Genomic DNA, 21,502 nt, shown 5'->3' on the forward strand with positions numbered 1-21,502 from the left:
CTTCTCTGGGGGCCCCCCCCAAGTTTCCCATCTTCCTGATCTATGGTCTCTAAGCGTCCCATTTTCCAGATATATGAGCTTCTCAAGGGACCCCAAGCTTCCAATCTTCCTGATCTAGGACCTCTCTGGGCCGCCCCCCCCAAGTTTCCCATCTTCCTGATCCACAACCTCTATGGGGAGGCCACCCGAGTATCTCATCTTCCTGATCTATGACCCCTCTGGCATCTGTTAGAATCTTCAGCATTTTAAACTTTCAGATGTATCAGATGCCTTCACCCCCCCCCCACCATGCACCACAATTCTGGCCGATTAATACTAGTTCCTGGAGGGGGGCGGGGGATGGAGCCAGCCATCTGGACACTCCCGGAAGTGTTGAAGTCTGTACATTCTGATGGGAGGGTAAACATCACAATATCAGAAAACCGGAATGAAATCTTCGCTCTCTCTAGATGATCGTCTTCAGTTGAAGATGGAGTGCCGGCGATGGCCGCCCTGCACACTGTAATGAGGTCACCATGCTGTAAAGAAGACGCTGCGATAATTCCTGCATGACTGGCCTAGAAAAGACTAATATGCAAATGCAGGAAAAGAACAAACCGGATCCAGGAATTATGATCACCCAGAAACTGACAATTTAATGTCTCAAATAATATATCCTAAAAACAATCTGTACAAATATCATGTGTCCATGTCATAGTGATCCCCCTCAGAGTGGGCGTGTCCATGTCATAGTGATCACCCTCAGAGTGGGCGTGTCCATGTCATAGTGACCCCCCTCAGAGTGGGCGTGTCCATGTCATAGTGACCCCCCTCAGAGTGGGCGTGTCCATGTCATAGTGACCCCCCTCAGAGTGGGCGTGTCCATGTCATAGTGACCCCCCTCAGAGTGGGCGTGTCCATGTCATAGTGACCCCCCCTCAGAGTGGGCGTGTCCATGTCATAGTGACCCCCCCTCAGAGTGGGCGTGTCCATGTCATAGTGACCCTCCTCAAACTGGGCATGTTCATGTCATAGTGATCCTCCGCAGAGTGGGTGTTCCCATGTCATACTGATCCTGCCCAGAGTAGGTATGACAACATCATACTGATCCTGCCCAGAGTAGGCGTGTCCATACTGTATAGATCGCCCTCAGAGTGGGCGTGTCCATGTCATACTAATCCTCCTCAGACTGGGCAGCTTCCGGGTCAGACACATTCTCCTCCATCACTACGGCATCCTCCTCTTCCTCCTCATCTGAACTGGTAACACAGCCCGTCTGGAAGAGACTGACAAGTTCCCGGAATCGCTGAGCCACCTGCCGGGAGGAAATAGAATTAAGGTCACCTTTATACCATGAAAACGTAGGATTTTGGACCTACTGAAAAATCTTTTTCTTGGTGTCCATTAAGGGCAGTGGTTCTCAACCCTGTCCTCAAGTACCTCCAACAGGCCAGGTTTTAGGAATTTCTCTTAGATAAAATAGCTGTCCAAAATACCGAGTCGTTGACTGATTTAAAGCACCTGTGTAAGATAAAGGAAAACCTGCAAACGTGGCCTGTTGGGGGTACTTGAGGACTGGGTTAAGAACCACTGCATTAGGGGGACACAGGATGACATTTGGGTAGATTGGACTCAAACCAATAACAACAGCCCCATTATAATACCTCCTACTCCCAGCATGCCTCAGTTCTGTAGCAAGCAATGGCAAGGGTGGGTCATGAGAACAGAGGGGACCTACTCCAAGAACAGAATTGGACGTGATCTCGGGGAAGTATTCTGGAACATTGGGACATCTAACTTAAGGATGGCAAATAGAGCAACATCCAGCCAACCAGCCCACGATAACCAAGAGATGCCTGAAAAATGTTCTAACTGAAGCCAGCATTACACGAGACCTGAATGTCCACCTGGCAGCCTTCCATATCTGAAAAAACAGATGCCAGAGACCAAGAAACACAGGAATCTGAGATGTGTTATGACAGAAAAAGGAGGAATCTTCGCTTGGTCATATGACTGAAGAGTTGTCAAATCCAGGCGGCTGTCTTATAGGGACTTTCAGGAATGATGAACAAGGAGTCAGACTACTGAAAGGAAGATGAAGCTGACAGAAAAACTTTTAAGAGCCAATGGAGAGAAATGTTCAGGAACAGGACAATGATGGTAGAACAATGTCCTGGGGAAGGTGACCAAAAAACAACACATTAGGAAGAAAAGAGGTCCTTGGGCCTCCAGCCTCATCTTTGTGTAGCACAGGAATGAGTGCTTTATATGTTAGGGGCACCAACTCAGACTCGCCAAACTGTACGGCAATAAGAAGGCAGCCTTGCCAGTAAGGGTAGGTAAAGGAGATTGATTTTGGGCTTCAAAGAGATTTTGCAACTTCCATTTTTTCAATATATTAGTTTCTGAAGAAAAGGGCAGAAAACGGGATGAGATCCCAGAGCATCACTGGGGAAGACCCAGGAGGGATAGCCTTCAGGGAGAGATCAGCAGTACCTGAAAAAGCCACTAAGACAGATATTTTACTTTTTCTGGAACCCACAGCAAAGCATTCCATACTGGAGAAAATACAGGATTCGTCCCATGGAGAACTTCCTGGGATAGAATGTCCATGTTTCATACCAAGATTGATCTGCCTTCAAGGCACAATGGTAGACTTTGAAAAGTAGATTTCCTGGCTTTTAGGAGCATAAAGGATAACCCGTTCCAACAGGCCCCTGTCCCTCAGGACCTCAGCCAAGCTGCTAAAACCAGCGATCGAGACCACAGGGTGGTAAGTCAGTCCCTGGGACAGAAAATCCTGAGAATCTGGGTGCCCATAAAGTGTCTGCCAGGAACCTGACAAAGACTGAGTGCCATGTTCCTAGAGGCCAGTTCAGTGAAATAAGTCTCACCTGAATACCCGCCATCTTGATCCTGCAGCACACAAGGAAGGAGGTTTTTTTTTTTTTTTTTTTTTAAGAGAGGAACGGTGTAGATCAGGTTAAACAGGATTTTAGAGTCACTAGAACATCCACAGTGAAGCCATGAGGATCTTTAAACCTGGAGACAAACCAGCCTTTTGCGGTTGAACCTGGAAGCCAGGAGGTCCAAGGTCAGCGTCCCCAATCTGTGACAGAGGTCTAGAGACCTCTGGAGTCCAGTCATTGGAAACAGAGGGAGTCTGCTTGCCTATTTTCCAAGACTTCATCCAACGAACAAGTCCCTTGTATGGAGACGGTATCTAGGAGTCTAGAACCAGGCAGGCTGGAATCCTTCTTGAAAACCATTGCAAGGAAATATTTTCCCAATTCCAGTGCAGAACGTGTGACCCACCATGCCAGGACAAGCCTGGTTTTGGTGGTTGGGTGTACACGACAATCCAGAGGCTGCGTCCGCTTGTCCCACACTGCCGGAATGTTGAGTTGCATTGGCATGAAGTGGAACTGGGCATATGGAATTGCTTTGAAGGAGAGCACCACTAGGCTCAAGACCTTCATGTCAAAGTGGAAGATTAGCTAATTCCTGGACTGTAGAGTCCAAACATGAGAGCTGGGAGTCCCAAGTTTTTCCAGGGGAGGGAAAACCTCAGAGGGCTGTATCCGGGATCAAACCCAGATCCAAGCGATGAGATGGTTCTAGCACCGACTTAAGATCCACCCAAATCTCTCTTGGGTCTGCACAGTCCATTGGCTGATAGTCAACTGTTCCCTCAGAAGATAGATCTGGATATTCCACTATGGGGATGCCCTGAGGGCAAAGGGCGACAAGAACAGTAGCTAGCACCTCAATAAAGAGTCAATGTGCACTGGACAGGCCAAATGGAGGAGGAAGGGGGGGACGCATTAGTAATATAGCAGGACCACTGCAAAATGCAGGTAGTGATTAACCTGGAAAGAAGACATGCAAGTTGGCACCGATATCCACAGAGGCCAAGTGACCTCCTGGATGGAAGCGTCTGACCTGGTGAATTCCATATGGAATTTTTCTGCCCAGAGAAACAGAACCTTTAGATCTGAGGTGGATTTATGGATATAAAGCTAGAATGTGACCAGATACTCCAAGTTATGAATCCCTTCCAACGTCAATTTTTAACAGTTCAGGATGATCATTTGTAAGGTCTAGATCAGGGGTCTCCAAACTTTCTAAACAAAGGGCCAGTTTACTGTCCTTTGGACTTTAGGGAGCCGAACTGTGGGCAGTGGGAGAGGATTAGTGCCTCCACCATTGGTGTCAGTGCCCCCACCACTGGTGCCAGTGCCCCCACCACTGGTGCCAGTGACAGTAAAGAGTGCCTTATCTTTGGTATTAGGGGGGGGAGCAATGGTGCCCCATTGTTGGGGTCAGTGGTAGGAATAGTGCCGTATAAGAGACAAGCAAAGGACCGTATCCAGCCCCTGGGCCACAGTTTGGAGACTGCTAGTTCAGATGGTCAGGGGCTACGTGGTCTTCCTCAGCAGAAGGTTGTCCAGATATCCCACAAAATGTCCTGGGAGCCCAGCAAGGCCAGCCCATTGGTGAACACTCAAGGAATGGCAGCGCCACACACTGAAAGCACTTGAGACCCACAGCAAAGGAATCACTGAAGTGCTAGAAAGATACAAGTACACACATCCTGGATGTCCACAAAGGTCAAGAGTCCCTCAATGAAGGGATATGGTAGACCTGGGAGGTAGGTATGGTGGAGTTTTTGGGCTCCAATGAAGGGATATGGCAGAGTTTCTGGGCTCCAATGAAGGGATATGGCAGACCTGGGTAGGTATGGTGGAGTTTTGGGGCTCCAATGAAGGGAGATGGCAGACCTGGGTAGGTATGGTGGAGTTTTTGGGCTCCAATGAAGGGATATGATAGACCTAGGGGGTAGGTATGGTGGAGTTTTTGGGCTCCAATGAAGGGATATGGCAGACCTGGGTAGGTATGGTGGAGTTTTTGGGCTCCAATGAAGGGATATGGCAGACCTGGGTAGGTATGGTGGAGTTTTTGGGCTCCAATGAAGGGATATGGCAGACCTGGGTAGGTATGGTGGAGTTTCTGGGCTCCAATGAAGGGATATGGCAGACCCGGGGAGGTATGGTGGAGTTTCCGGGCTCCAATGAAGGGATATGGCAGACCCGGGGAGGTATGGTGGAGTTTCCGGGCTCCAATGAAGGGATATGGCAGACCCGGGAAGGTATGGTGGAGTTTCCGGGCTCCAATGAAGGGATATGGCAGACCTGGGTAGGTATGGTGGAGTTTCCGGGCTCCAATGAAGGGATATGGCAGACCTGGGTAGGTATGGTGGAGTTTCCGGGCTCCAATGAAGGGATATGGCAGACCTGGGGAGGTATGGTGGAGTTTCCGGGCTCCAATGAAGGGATATGGCAGACCTGGGTAGGTATGGTGGAGTTTCTGGGCTCCAATGAAGGGATATGGCAGACCTGGGTAGGTATGGAGTTTTTGGGCCCCAATGAATGGATATGGCAGACCTGGGAGGTATGGTGGAGTTTCCGGGCTCCAATGAAGGGATATGGCAGACCTGGGAAGGTATGGTGGACCCCAGGACGAAGTCTATTCAGACGAAACGCGTCGGGAGGACTCCACTGCCGCCCCTTTTTATGTACAAGCGCTTTTTTAACCTCTACATCATGTAAGTGTATTTCTTCAATTTTAATAAATACAGTTTCTACGGTATTACACTATGTGGTCCTTTTTATACCCGTTATGAGTCATACGCAAGGACTTCTGTTGTGTTTGGAGAAAATACGCCTTCAGAAAACTTCCCGTGATATCTTCAGACTGCCAAAGTCTTCTCACTATTGCCAGGGAGCAATAAAAGCCGGTTTGACCCTCACAGTATACACTGTCTTGGGTTCAAACCCTCCGGTAAGCCTCCATCTATACCATCTGAGTGCATTGCATGTTTGTGAAGACACTGTGGTGTGATATTTTGAAACTGGTCCGTTTATACATCATTCAACATATTAAGCAGGACTGTTAATGATTTACTACATATCATCATTTCTAAAACTTTATGACGTATGCTGGTGAAGGTTCTTTCCACACCACTCTCAAGTGATGACCCATTCAGTTTCCAATTCACTGACTAGGTTATAAACAGTTTTTCCTCTATCAGTGTTCCTCTATGGGAATTAATTACTTGCGTTCCAGCTGTATTACACACAAGGCATTGGCTCTCTAACCCATTATTTCTAAAGTGCCCTTTTTCTTCATTTAGCGCTACACGTTTTTGTTTATGTTGATTTGTTGGGCAATTATTCTGGTTGCAGTGTTAGCAGCTTATTATTATTTTGATCATTTGGAGCAAGCGCTAATTTATTGGTGGGATTTTGGTGAAGACCTGGGAAGGTATGGTGGAGTTTTTGGGCTCCAATGAAGGGATATGGCAGACCTGGGTAGGTATGGTGGAGTTTTTGGGCCCCAATGAAGGGATACGGCAGACCTGGGAGGTATGGTGGAGTTTCTGGGCTCCAATGAAGGGATATGGCAGACCTGGGTAGGTATGGTGGAGTTTCTGGGCTCCAATGATGGGATATGGCAGACCTGGGTAGGTATGGTGGAGTTTTTGGGCTCCAATGAAGGGATATGGCAGACCTGGGAGGTATGGTGGAGTTTTTGGGCTCCAATGAAGGGATATGGCAGACCTGGGAGGTATGGAGTTTTTGGGCCCCAATGAAGAGATTTAGGGCTTTGAAATAGAAGACAGAACGGATGCCCCCATTTAATGTGATCAGGTTGGCGTAGCACCCCTGGAAACGTTCTACCATGGGTGCTGGGGCAGTGACCTTTCTCCCAGGAGGGCTGTAAAGTGATCTGCTAACCTGTGCCATAGGCAGGATGGAAGACACGGAGGGGGCAGAGAGCGGGTTGGGATAACAGACAGGTAACCTTGAGTCATGACATGGAGTGGGCGGAGTCTCACCTCAGAGGGACTCTTGTTGCCGAGTTGCTCAGAGACGGCATCGAACGTCTGGTCATGCGCTCCCCGCTCCTGGCACATGGTGAGGATGACTCGATCCGCCTCCCTGCAGAGACACGGGGACATCAGAGGACAATCATCGGAGTCATTCACTATGGGGATGTTCTGCAGGATCACACAGCAACCAGATTTCAGGCGGGACAGCTGCAGTTGGTTGCTATGGATTACTGCAGCTCACCCGAAACAGCCTTAAATGGACACACTTTGCTGTCAGCCAATCAGAAAGTCACCTGATGCAGCATCTGACACCTACCTGGTCCACACAATGACCTTCTCTCCGCTGGAGCTGAGGCGAATATTTTTGGCGCACACAGTGAGCGTCTGCTCCTCCTGATCGGTAGGCTGGAGGGCGGAGTTCTCAGCAGTGGGGTTCGGCTCGCAGAGGGAGGCGGTTGGTGTGGGGCAGCGAGTGGCGCCCTCTGCTGGAGTCCCGGGATTTTCCACACTATTTGGGGTGCAGGGACCAGAATGGGACTGTGGGGAGCGCTCACTCTCTTTTTCAGGTGGGGTAGGAGGCGGATCCTTCGAGGCATGAGGTCTGCGCGCCCCTCGCAAGGCAGAGCGCCCACTGTCCTTCGCCTGAGTCCGCGGTTTGCTGGTGCTTTCGGTGATGCCGCGCGCATGCAGGGTGGAACGAGATCTGTGGGCGGTCCCAGTGCTTGTCCTGTCCTCCCCTGAGCTCTTCAGCAGAGACTTCCCGTCACCTGGATCAGAAGACACGGCATAAGGTGACACGGCCGAGGATAAGGGACCGGGGGAGGGGGAGACAAGCGCCTGACTTACCTGCTGAGCTCTGACGAAACGCATCTGCCGATCTCTGGGAGCGATTGTCACAGGCCTGAGTACAGAACACAAGACATCAGACAGACAGACGGCCATAGGGACCCATAACAGAGCCACAACCACCTACCTTACTGCTACAGGGACCGCACAGCCGCCTCTTACATCGCTTCAGCCTCTGCTCCGCCCCTCCGTCATGACAAGAACACGGGCAGTCCTTCCCGCCCTCCAGCCAATCCACATCCTGCAATCACATACACGCCCCCAAATCAGTCCCAGGGAATTTAGAGCGACCCCCCCGGGGGGAATCAGATAACAGACCGAGCCTTGTCCTGGGGACCCCAATATCAGGAGTACAGCTATCAGACCCCAGACTTCTACCCCCGACCTTATCCTGGGGACCCCAATATCAGGAGTACAGCTATCAGACCCCAGACTTCTCCCCCCGACCTTATCCTGGGGACCCCAATATCAGGAGTACAGCTATCAGACCCCAGACTTCTACCCCCGACCTTGTCCTGGGGACCCCAATATCAGGAGTACAGCTATCAGACCCCAGACTTCTCCCCCCGACCTTATCCTGGGGACCCCAATATCAGGAGTACAGCTATCAGACTCCGGACTCCTTCCCCCTCACCTTGTCCTGGCTCTGGCTCGCCTCCTTCCTCCTCTTGTTCCTCTGTGTTGGGGGCACTTTGTTTGGCTCCTCCTCCTCCTCCACTTCCGGTAACGTCACTTCTTCAAATCCATCAAACTACAGAAAACATTTTACTTTATAAACTGACAGACTCCTCCCACTACTGCTGTGTCACCTTCCTCCTCCCACAATGATCACAGACCCCTCCCACTACTATTTTGTCACCTTCCTCCTCCCACAATGATCACAGACCCCTCCCACTACTATTCTGTCACCTTCCTCCTCCCACAATGATCACAGACCCCTCCCACTACTATTCTGTCACCTTCCTCCTCCCACAATGATCACAGACCCCTCCCCACTATTATTCTGTCATCTTCCTCCTCCCACTACTATTCTGTCACCTTTCTCCTCCCACAATGATCACAGACCCCTCCCACTACTATTCTGTCACATTCCTCCTCCCACAACGATTACAGTTCCCTCCCACTACCATTTTGTCATCTTCCCCCTCCCACAATGATCACAGACCCCTCCCACAATGATCACAGACCCCTCCCACAATGATCACAGACCCCTCCCCACTACTATTCTGTCACCTTCCTCCTCCCACTACTATTCTGTCACATTCCTCCTCCCAGAATGATCAGACCCCTCCCACTATTATTCTGTCACGTTCCTCCTCCCACAATAATCACAGACCCCTCCCACAATGATCACAGACCCCCTCCCCACTACTATTCTGTCACCTTCCTCCTCCCACTACTATTCTGTCACGTTCCTCCTTCCACAATGATCACAGACCCCTCCCACTACTATTCTGTCACCTTCCTCCTCCCACTACTACTCTGTCACGTTCCTCCTACCACAATGATCACAGACCCCTCCCACTACTATTCTGTCACCTTCCTCCTTCCACAATGATCACAGACCCCTCCCACTACTATTCTGTCACCTTCCTTCTCCCACTAGTATTCTGTCACGTTCCTCCTCCCACAATGATCACAGACCCCTCCCTACTACTATTCTGTCACCTTCCTCCTCCCACAATGATCACAGACCCCTCCCACTACTATTCTGTCACATTCCTCCTCCCACAATGATCACAGACCCCTCCCACTACTATTCTGTCACCTTCCTTCTCCCACTAGTATTCTGTCACGTTCCTCCTCCCACAATGATCACAGACCCCTCCCACTACTATTCTGTCACCTTCCTCCTCCCACAATGATCACAGACCCCTCCCACTAGTATTCTGTCACCTTCCTCCTCCCACAATGATCACAGACCCCTCCCACTACTATTCTGTCACATTCCTCCTTCCACAATGATCACAGACCCCTCCCACTACTATTCTGTCACCTTCCTCCTCCCACTAGTATTCTGTCACGTTCCTCCTCCCACAATGATCACAGACCCCTCCCACTAGTATTCTGTCACCTACCTCCTCCCACAATGATCACAGACCCCTCCCACTAGTATTCTGTCACCTTCCTCCTCCCACAATGATCACAGACCCCTCCCACTAGTATTCTGTCACCTTCCTCCTCCCACAATGATCACAGACCCCTCCCACTAGGATTCTGTCACCTTCCTCCTCCCACTACTATTCTGTCACCTTCCTCCTCCCACAATGATCACAGACCCCTCCCCACTACTATTCTGTCACATTCCTCCTCCCACAATGATCACAGACCCCTCCCCACTACTATTCTGTCACATTCCTCCTCCCACAATGATCACAGACCCCTCCCACTACTATTCTGTCACCTTCCTCCTCCCACTAGTATTCTGTCACGTTCCTCCTCCCACAATGATCACAGACCCCTCCCCACTACTATTCTGTCACCTTCCTCCTCCCACAATGATCACAGACCCCTCCCACTACTATTCTGTCACCTTCCTCCTCCCACAATGATCACAGACCCCTCCCACTAGTATTCTGTCACCTTCCTCCTCCCACAATGATCACAGACCCCTCCCCACTACTATTCTGTCACATTCCTCCTCCCACAATGATCACAGACCCCTCCCACTACTATTCTGTCACCTTCCTCCTCCCACTAGTATTCTGTCACGTTCCTCCTCCCACAATGATCACAGACCCCTCCCCACTACTATTCTGTCATCTTCCTCCTCCCACTATAGTCACACCTCAGAGTTGTCACCCAATGTAAGGTCCGCCTTCCCTCACCGGACACCTACAATAAGTATCTACTCACCTTGTACTCCTTTTCCTCTGTCCAATTCATAACCTCGAAATCCTCCATGCGGCTGGCGGGAGGTCTCAGCTGATCAAAGAAAAGTGAGAACTCTTCCTGAAGGTGATGGTGGCCCTTCAGCAACTGAAACATCTGAGTCTTCAGCTGGAGAGAGAGAGAGATGACAGCAAAGGGGAGGAGAAGGGGACTGTGCCGTGACAACGGAGGGGAGGGGGGGACTGTACCGTGACAACGGAGGGGAGGAGGGGGACTGTACCGTGACAACGGAGGGGAGGAGGGGGACTGTACAGTGACAACGGAGGGGAGGAGGGGGACTGTACAGTGACAACGGAGGGGAGGAGGGGGACTGTACAGTGACAACGGAGGGGAGGAGGGGGACTGTACAGTGACAACGGAGGGGAGGAGGGGGACTGTACAGTGACAACGGAGGGGAGGAGGGGGACTGTACAGTGACAACGGAGGGGAGGAGGGGGACTGTACAGTGACAACGGAGGGGAGGAGGGGGACTGTACAGTGACAACGGAGGGGAGGAGGGGGACTGTACAGTGACAACGGAGGGGAGGAGGGGGACTGTACAGTGACAACGGAGGGGAGGGGGGGGGGGGGACTGTGCAGTGACAACGGAGGGGAGGGGGACTGTACAGTGACAGGGGAGGGGAGGGGGGACTGTACAGTGACAGGGGAGGGGAGGGGGGACTGTACAGTGACAGGGGAGGGGAGGGGACTGTACAGTGACAGGGGAGGGGAGGGGACTGTACAGCGACAGGGGAGGGGGGACTGTACAGCGACAGGGGAGGGGGGACTGTACAGCGACAGGGGAGGGGGGGGACTGTACAGCGACAGGGGAGGGGGGGGGGGACTGTACAGCGACAGGGGAGGGGGGGGGGGACTGTACAGTGACAGGGGAGGGGGGACTGTACAGCGACAGGGGAGGGGGGGGACTGTGCAGCGACAGGGGGGGGGGGGGGGGGGACTGTACAGTGACAGGGGAGGGGAGGACAGTGACAGGTGTGATGAGGTTTCCTTGGTACAGTACCAACCTTCCCAATCTCCTGCAGGGGGCACTCTGCACAGCTCTGCAGCAGTTTGATGATCTTCTGGTGATGAGCGGGGTTCTCCTTAAAACAAATCTCTAACTGGCGCAGGAATCGGCGGCTCTTCTCAAACGCTTGCTGTTCTTCAAACTGGAAATAATGGGAGTGGCTTATAATAGTTACACCAACCAATCATCAGTTCATACAGTACATGCTGGCTCCACCTTCATCAGAGAGACTCTCCTTTATTATGTGGGTACATGGTGCGGGGATACTATGGGGGTACAATGTGTGGGGACACTGTGTGCAGTGTGGGGACATTATGGGGGGACACTATGGGGGTACCCTGCGGGGGGACACTATGGGGGTAAACTGTGCAGTGGGGGGACACTATAGGGACATTATGGGGGTACACTGTAGGGACATTATGGGGGTACACTGTAGGGACATTATGGGGGGACACTGTAGGGACATTATGGGGGGACACTATGGGGGTACACTGTGCAGGGACACTATGGGGGTACACTGTGCAGGGACACTATGGGGGTACACTGTGCAGGGACACTATGGGGGTACACTGTGCAGGGACACTATGGGGGTACACTGTGCAGGGACACTATGGGGGTACACTGTGTAGGGACATTATGGGGGTACACTGTGTAGGGACATTATGGGGGTACACTGTGCGGGGTCATTATGGGGGTACACTGTGCGGGGTCATTATGGGGGTACACTGTGCAGTGTGGGGTCATTATGGGGGTACACTGTGCAGTGTGGGGTCATTATGGGGGTACACTGTGCAGTGTGGGGTCATTATGGGGGTACACTGTGCAGTGTGGGGTCATTATGGGGGTACACTGTGCAGTGTGGGGTCATTATGGGGGTACACTGTGCAGTGTGGGGTCATTATGGGGGTACACTGTGCAGTGTGGGGTCATTATGGGGGTACACTGTGCAGTGTGGGGTCATTATGGGGGTACACTGTGTGGGGACACTATGTGCAGTGTGGGGACATTATGGGGGTACACTGTGTGGGGACATTATGGGGGTACACTGTGTGGGGACACTATGTGCAGTGTGGGGACATTATGGGGGTACACTGTGCAGTGTGGGGACATTATGGGGGTACACTGTGTGGGGACACTATGTGCAGTGTGGGGACATTATGGGGGTACACTGTGTGGGGACACTATGTGCAGTGTGGGGACATTATGGGGGTACACTGTGTGGGGACACTATGTGCAGTGTGGGGACATTATGGGGGTACACTGTGCAGTGTGGGGACATTATGGGGGTACACTGTGTGGGGACACTATGTGCAGTGTGGGGACATTATGGGGGTACACTGTGTGGGGACACTATGTGCAGTGTGGGGACATTATGGGGGTACACTGTGTGGGGACACTATGTGCAGTGTGGGGACATTATGGGGGTACACTGTGTGGGGACACTATGTGCAGTGTGGGGACATTATGGGGGTACACTGTGTGGGGACACTATGTGCAGTGTGGGGACATTATGGGGGTACACTGTGTGGGGACACTATGTGCAGTGTGGGGACATTATGGGGGTACACTGTGTGGGGACACTATGTGCAGTGTGGGGACATTATGGGGGTACACTGTGTGGGGACACTATGTGCAGTGTGGGGACATTATGGGGGTACACTGCGTGCAGGGGTGTGATGTCACTCACCAGGCCGCACTCTAGCGCTTGTTCTGGGAGAAGGAAGGCAGCGAAGTCTTTGAGGAGCTGAGGCCAATCCTGGAGGAGATGTTGGAGACGCTCATACAGATCCACTGCCGTCCTCTTATTGCTCCGTGTCTCGTACTCATAGATGATGTTCAGGAACTGTTCATATGTCCCCGGGACCGACTGCAGAGCCTCCCGTACCTGAGAGAGGGGACACACCTGTTCACCTCAACCCAAAAAGAGGGGGGGGGACACACACAGTCCACACACAACACAGCACCTCAACTTCGTCACACTATATCAGAGCTTCTCACCAAAGTCATGAGTCTCGTATGAGGGGTCTCCACACAATCAGGGGCCTCGTATGAGGGGTCTCCACACAATCAGGGGCCTCGTATGAGGGGTCTCCACACAATCAGGGGCCTCGTATGAGGGGTCTCCACACAATCAGGGGCCTCGTATGAGGGGTCTAGTATGAGGGGGTCTCACTAGTTACGGATCTCATATGAGGGGTCTCACCCTGTTGAGGTAGGAGCGAGCGTACGCCATGTCCTTCTGCTCCCTCAGGGGGTCCTTTAGGAGGATCTTCTCATCATAGAGGAGCAGTAGTTTGGAGGAGTCTTTGCTGGCTCGTGTGCGCCCTCTTCTGTTCCGGACACGATGGGCGCTGGGGCCCTTGGAGCCCGCACGTCTCCTCTCTCCTAGAAAACATGGTGGCATGATGGCTCCGCCCCAGTAAGAACCTGACCAATCCACATTTACCTCCCCCAATATCAGACACTGTGTACAGAACTACTCACCAGCAGGGGTGACATTGGTCTCCACAGGGGCCGGGGATGGGACCCGAAGGTGAGAGGCGTCAAGTTTTCCCCCCTCCTCCCCTGTCTCATCTGTCATCTCCTCTGCTTTGTGTGATGACACCTCGGCTACGTCCTCCTCTTCTTCCTCCTCCGTGTTCTCCTCCTGGGAGTTCTCCTCCGAGTCCGCCTCCTGGCTCAGCCGTCTCTCCGAGGCCAACCACGTCAGCTTCTCCATGGTCTCCTGACAACGCACAGCTGTGATTACCCTCCCGAGGACAAAAGTACTGTGTACACCAACACACCCCGAACACAGAACACCACGAGTATATACCACACTATACTCCCACGTCACCTTCTCCATGGTCTCCTGACAACACACAGCTGAGATTACCACCCTACAGACCTGACCCGGCACCATGGAGACCCACCACCCTGTAGACATGACCCGGCACCATGGAGACCCACCATCCTACAGACCTGACCCGGCACCATAGAGACCCACCACCCTACAGACCTGAACCGGCACCATAGAGACCCACCACCCTACAGACCTGAACCGGCACCATGGAGACCCACCACCCTGTAGACATGACCCGGCACCATGGAGACCCACCATCCTACAGACCTGACCCGGCACCATAGAGACCCACCACCCTACAGACCTGAACCGGCACCATAGAGACCCACCACCCTACAGACCTGAACCGGCACCATGGAGACCCACCACCCTACAGATCTAACCCGGCAACCATGGAGACCCACCACCCTGCAGACCTGACCCGGCAACCATGGAGACCCACCACCCTGCAGACCTACAGACCTACAGACCTGACCCGGCACCATGGAGACCCACCACCCTGCAGACCTGACCCGGCACCATGGAGACCCACCACCCTACAGACCTGAACCGGCACACCACCCTATGACCTAACCCAGCACCAGGGACACACCAACCTATGACCTGACACAGACACACACCCGACCCAGCTACAGTCTTACCTGCAGCTCTGGAACAGACAGAACGGATTCCTCGGACGCAGAGGACATCTCATCCTCATCCTGGGTCAGGTCATCAAAGTCCTCTTCTTCCTCTTCCTCTGCACCGTCCTTGTCATTGGTCAGGTCCTGTCCACCTGGAGGACTAGAAGATTCTTTTGGGGCACCGGAGGGACTGCTGATCTCTACATCCCCGTCAGTGGAGGGTGATGTGTTCTTCGGGGAGTCTGCAGCCCCTCCTCCACTCTCCTGCTTTTGGGGCTCGTTGCTGTCCTCCGGCTCTTCCATGTCTTCCTGTTTTAGGTCTTTCTCCTCCTTCAGGGAAACCTCAGAATTCTGCCCCTCCGCGAAGTTTGACTGACCCCCACCTGCAGTAAAAGGTGCGCCCCCAGCACTGGGGCTGCTCTGCAGATCCACCGCGGACTTGTCATCGTTTTCAGTCACATGATCTGTTACATCAGAGGATCGTTCTGATTCTTTAGGAGGTTTGTCCTCTGACGGCTCCCCAGCCACCTCCGATTCCCCGCCATCTTTGTTCTGTGCCCCATCAGGGCTCCCTTCCCCAGCACACTCCGGGTCGTCCTCGTCCTTCATTTGAACCATTAGATCGTCCTCTTCCTTCTTGATAGACTCCTCAGTCTCCAATGTGGGGCTGCACTGCCCCCCACCAACACCAGATCCCAAAGATACAGTCTTCTGGACCTGCTTGTAGGGGGGCGTTATCAGTGATTGGCTGAGAGGCATGTGGGTGGAATTAAGGACGACGGTGGTGACGGGAACTCCGGTGCTGATTGGCTGAAGGACTCTGCACGGTGCGCCCAGACTTACCAGCTTCAACGCTCCATTAGGCACGGCGAGGAGGACGGGACCCGAGTGCACCAGGGGAGCCGGCTTGATACCCACCATACGGGGAACTGTCTTTATCTTAGGGATGCCGCCCAGCAGGGACTTCCTGATTCGCTGGTTTGCCGTGGCGGGCATAATCATCCTGGTCTGAGGTACGGCGATGTGAGCGACGGCAGCGCCTGCAGGTTTGGCACACAGCATCCTCTTATTAGAGATGGGGGTGCAAATCTCAGGCCCCTTACGGCCAAGCGGCACCCCGACTGGCTGAATATTGACGATTCCTTGAATGGGGACGGCGGGCTGCATGAGGGGCGGCACCTGGCTAATGATCCTGATGGGGACAGTCTGGGGGGGCGCAGGTTTAGCCAGTAATTTGGGGGCACAGTTGGTGCTGGCAGGAGGACGGATCAGGAGCGGCTTCAGTACAGACCTCTTCTGGCGCCACAATCTGCGATAGAAACGCCTGGAAAGAGGTTTGAGGGTCATGGCCACGGCGGGGGGGAGGAGCAGAGGGTATCCGGAGTTGCTGGATTCTGTGTTTTTCATGTAGGCCTCAATGCTGCTCAGGCTGGCCTATGAGAAGAGGGAGGATGGAGATGACAGGATGAGATATACCAAACCGCAGACATGGCAGTACCTGGGTACACATAGAACAACCCCCCCCCCAACATCCAATTCTACAATTTCAATACAACCATTTCGTTTGTTTTTAGGAAGTCCCTCAAAACCCGGTGATGTCATCACTGCCATTCTTTATTTTGTAATAGGATGGAATTTGGTGGGAGGGACCAGTGGGCTCAGGTAAATCTTGCTTAGAGTACTATATAAAATAAACACATTCCTGGCATCCCTTTAGACGTGCATTCCCCTTCCTACTAATGCTCGTCTCCCAAAGATGCTCGTTTAAAGCAATACCAGGGATGTGTTCTTTCACATAACACTCAGGAACAGAAGTACAGCGATTGCCACCAGCCATAAAGATAAAGAGGAAGTCAACGCTGTGAGAGGCGGACCCACGACTGTACAGATCAGGAGGAGAGGGGCCTGCACCGCTTCTGTCCAAGACTTACCCCCCTTATAGGAAGTCATGGGCAGCTCTGGAAACTCACCAATCAGAGAGCTCTGATGATGTGAGAAGGACCCCGGAAACCTCCCATACAGATATGCACCAATCAGGGAATCCACAAGACCCCAGAAATTTCTCACCCGCGTTACACGGCACAATACCTTTATCCAGAACGGTAGTCTGAGTTTCTCCCTCTCCACTGGGGGGCGCATATCCTGAGGGAGGATATCCTCACAGCATCTGCTCATTGGTGGCAACATCCTGGTCTTCTTGTAATACTGCCAGAAAAGAGAACACAAAGCGGTCAAGGGGAGGGGGGGGGGGCACAAGGGGAGCGGGCCGGGGGGGGGCATGGGGGTCGGGGCAAGGGGAGTGGTCGGGGCGGGGACAAGGGAAGCGGGCCGGGGGGACAAGAGGGACTCCGCAGGCTGTCTTCACCATATGCCATGACTTCTGTCCTTGGAACCCCACCTACCAGTGTGACCACCCAATATCATTTCTATACCTGGAATCCCACCTACCCATACTCCATCAGGATCTCTATCCCCCATCAGGATCTCTATCCCCCATCATGGCAGAGGACCCAGAGATGAGATCTCTATACTCCATCATGATCTCTATACCCCATCATGACAGAGGACCCAGCGATGAGATCTCTATACTCCATCATGATCTCTATACCCCATCATGACAGAGGACCCAGCGATGAGATCTCTATACTCCATCATGATCTCTATACCCCATCATGACAGAGGACCCAGCGATAAGATCTCTATACCCCATTAGGATCTCTATACCCCATCATGATCTCTATACCCCATCATGACAGAGGACCCAGCGATAAGATCTCTATACCCCATCAGGATCTCTATACTCCATCATGACAGAGGACCCAGCGATAAGATCTCTATACCCCATCAGGATCTCTATACCCCATCAGGATCTCTATACCCCATCAGGACAGAGGACCCAGCGATGAGATCTCTATACATGACAGAGGACCCAGCGATGAGATCTCTATACCCCATCAGGATCTCTATACCCCATCATGACAGAGGACCCAGCGATGAGCTCCCTATACTCCATGTCAGACGGCCTTGTGATCAGCCCTCTTCCCCTCCCTCACCTTGATGACATTGTCCGGTGACTTCTTCATGGTCAGGTTCTTGATCCGCACGGTCAGTTGATGAGCCGTTTTGGCCGTTAGGAGAAATTTGCTGATCAGCTGTTTGGAGAATTCAGTTCCTTCAAAGTGCTTTAAGCCAAGAGCCAGCAAACTGCGAGGAGAGGATGACAATGACATGAAATCCACCTGTACCATTGAAGAGGGGGGAGGGGGGGTGCCCACATCAGGGACTTACCTGTCCTCAGCCTTGGTGAAGAAGACCCTGTCCCTGGGCCCCCGGGCCCTCATGGAGCACACAGGCAGCAGCTCAGGATACATGAAGACAGGCCGCGTAGCTATAACCCAGGCCATGTGTTTGGGTAAATCTGACACCTCGTTACCTGCGGGGGGGGGGAGAAACCACACAGACTGAGGAGACCACATAATAACAGGTTCAAGGAAGGAGGAGCAGAGGGTTACAGTCCCCTCCCACATACACAAGCTGAGGCGGGGTATTGGGGTGGAGCAGTGTCCATCCATCCATCCTTCCTCTAAGGCTTGTTGTAGGTCTCCTGGGTTTCGATGATGGAATAAGTTGGTTTATAGGACAGAAGATCTCCCACTACTCTCAAGAAACGCCACCATTACCTGGTGAGAGGGGACAGATCTGCCAATAACCATCACTTACCATTCTTTCTGGCTGGTTTGGGGGGTTCGGGGTCCTCTGGAACTTGGCTATGTACCAAGGGGATCAGCTGCAGCGCCTCCCGCAGGTTGCATGGAGAAATGCGCTCTGGAATCCAGGAGTTTGCTGATGGGATAGAGAGGAGCTCTCTGCAAAGCTGGACAATTCCACCTGAGAAGAAGAGAACAATGCGTTTATATTCCAGAAATTAGCCCCCCACATACAATATTCACCCGGGGGGGGGGGCACATTCCCCTCCTCACACACAATAGAGAGGAGCCATTACCAGGTACATTTGTGCAGTCTCGGCTTCCATGCTCAGCCCCGGGTTCCGGAAGGTCAGGAGATGAAGCTGTGTCAGGAGTTGGATGTGCTGCCAGATAGAAGGGGGGGTTAGTAGGCCGGACACCATAATGACAGGAGATTTGGGGGGGGGGGGGGGGTGGGGGGCAGTAAGGGTCTCACCTGTTGCATCTGCTGCTGCAGCCTTTTCCTCTGCATTACATCCAGTGTCAGGACCGGGGGGGCTCTGGGTGGCGGGGGCTTTGGTATGTCAGGGTCTCTCACAGATTTGTCATCATCTGACTTCATCATGGATTTCCTCATACGCAGATATTCCAGCTGTGCCCTCACCGTGCGATGCTGCTCCGTCAGAAGGTTAGCCAGAGGCTCCTCAAACCTGCAGAAGGGAGGGTTATAATAATAATAATAATAATAATAACGCAGGGGGCCGCACAGAGGGACCAAAGAGGGCCAAGGGGGCCGCACAGAGGGACCAAAGAGGGCCACACAGAGGGACCAAAGAGGGCCACACAGAGGGACAAAAGAGGGCCAAGGGGCTGCAGAGAGCATGCCTGTAATGTCCCTACATAAACGGATACGTTAGAGATTGGGCTCCTGCAACAGAAAAGACGCAGACTTACACTTAACATTGTGGACACCTGTTGGGGCTGTGGGGCCCCCCAATCAGCACAACTCAAGTGAGGTGGGGGGACAACCAGCACCCCGAGTTCCTCTACCTCCCATCCCAAACAGGTGCAGCGGGGTCTGTAGCTGTCCTGCCCCGTAGTTAGGAGGGGGGGGGGTGACCAGACTCTGGTTAGGGGTTTAGCTCACCTGATGGCTTGTGGGGTGTTGAAATCTGGGAAAGGGTCAGAACTACTGTCCTCATCAGGCCCCTCATCTTCCAAATGCGAGATCCCCATCTCATCCTGAAACTAGAGAAAAAGGAGTGTGAGACCGAGCGTAGCCCCCCAGAGAAGAGTGCCGGGATCCAACACCTCTGAGTCGGAGTCGACCCAGGAGGTCCAACACCTGAGGCAGAGCCGACCCAGAGAAGAGTGCCGGGATCCAACACCTCTGAGGCAGAGCCGACCCAGAGAAGAGTGCCGGGATCCAACACCTCTGAGGCAGAGCCGACCCAGAGAAGAGTGCCGGGATCCAACACCTCTGAGGCGGAGCTGACCCAGAGAAGAGTGCCGGGAGCCAACACCTCTGAGGCGGAGCCGACCCAGAGAAGAGTGCCGGGAGCCAACACCTCTGAGGCGGAGCCGACCCAGAGAAGAGTGCCGGGATCCAACACCTCTGAGGCGGAGCCGACCCAGAGAAGAGTGCCGGGATCCAACACCTCTGAGGCAGAGCCGACCCAGAGAAGAGTGCCGGGATCCAACACCTCTGAGGCGGAGCTGACCCAGAGAAGAGTGCCGGGAGCCAACACCTCTGAGGCGGAGCCGACCCAGAGAAGAGTGCCGGGAGCCAACACCTCTGAGGCGGAGCCGACCCAGAGAAGAGTGCCGGGATCCAACACCTCTGAGACGGAGCCGACCCAGAGAAGAGTGCCGGCATACAACACCTCTGAGGCGGAGCCGACCCAGAGAAGAGTGCCGGCATACAACACCTCTGAGGCGGAGCCGACCCAGAGAAGAGTGCCGGGATCCAACACCTCTGAGGCGGAGCCGACCCAGAGAAGAGTGCCGGGATCCAACACCTCTGAGGCAGAGCCGACCCAGAGAAGAGTGCCGGCATACAACATCTCTGAGGCAGAGCCAACCCAGAGAAGAGTGCCGGGAGCCAACACCTCTGAGGCGGAGCCGACCCAGAGATCCTACACCTCTGAGGCGGAGCCGACCCAGAGAAGAGTGTCGGGATCCAACACTTCTGAGGCAGAGCCAACCCAGAGAAGAGTGCCGGGATCCAACACCTCTGAGGCGGAGCCGACCCAGAGAAGAGTGTCGGGATCCAACACATCACACTCACCGTCTCAAAGAGTTCCTCCATCAACTCGTTCACCTCCTTTTCTGGAAATCACAAAGAAAACAAAGTAAATATCGCAGAAAATGCACCCAGTCAGATTACAAGCTCCGCCACCATGCTGGATTAGACACGCCCCACCAGATTAGAATTCCCCCCACCCTCTGACAGATTAGATACGCCCCCACCAGATTAAACACGTCCTTGGCACCCCCCCCCGCCAGATTAGACAGGCTACCCAGATTAGACACGCCCCCACCAGATTAGATAAACCCAGACCAGATTAAACACGCCCCCGCCAGATTAAACACGCCCTTAGCACCCCCCCTGCCAGATTACACACGCCCCCTGCCAGATTAGACCATCACACCCTGCACCCCCTGGCACCTTACACCTCCCCAGGCTCTTTAAAAAAAAAAAAAAAAAAAAAAGGTACACAAAAAACGCTCAGGTGA

The 21,502-nt window shown here is 53.2% G+C and overlaps 1 protein-coding gene across 1 annotated transcript; it reads right to left on the reverse strand.

The window, feature by feature from the left end:
- Nucleotides 1-609: 609 nt before the first annotated feature.
- LOC141116476 (GON-4-like protein) lies at nt 610-21,094 on the reverse strand (the record flags this gene model as incomplete). The annotated part of the gene is given in 21 exon segments (XM_073608828.1): nt 610-1,294; nt 6,878-6,980; nt 7,188-7,638; nt 7,718-7,772; nt 7,845-7,958; nt 8,352-8,468; nt 10,574-10,717; nt 11,614-11,757; nt 13,303-13,500; nt 13,819-14,000; nt 14,100-14,340; nt 15,099-16,514; nt 17,169-17,285; nt 18,134-18,284; nt 18,369-18,513; nt 18,801-18,896; nt 18,899-18,968; nt 19,084-19,170; nt 19,263-19,476; nt 19,914-20,014; nt 21,054-21,094. Coding segments are annotated over 21 exon segments (4,328 nt in total), but the record flags the coding sequence as incomplete, so codon positions are not given.
- Between the last annotated feature and the right edge of the window lie 408 nt (nt 21,095-21,502).

The sequence above is a fragment of the Aquarana catesbeiana genome, linkage group LG13 (assembly GCF_042186555.1).
Source record: "Aquarana catesbeiana isolate 2022-GZ linkage group LG13, ASM4218655v1, whole genome shotgun sequence".
NCBI classification, from domain to species: Eukaryota; Metazoa; Chordata; class Amphibia; order Anura; family Ranidae; genus Aquarana; species Aquarana catesbeiana.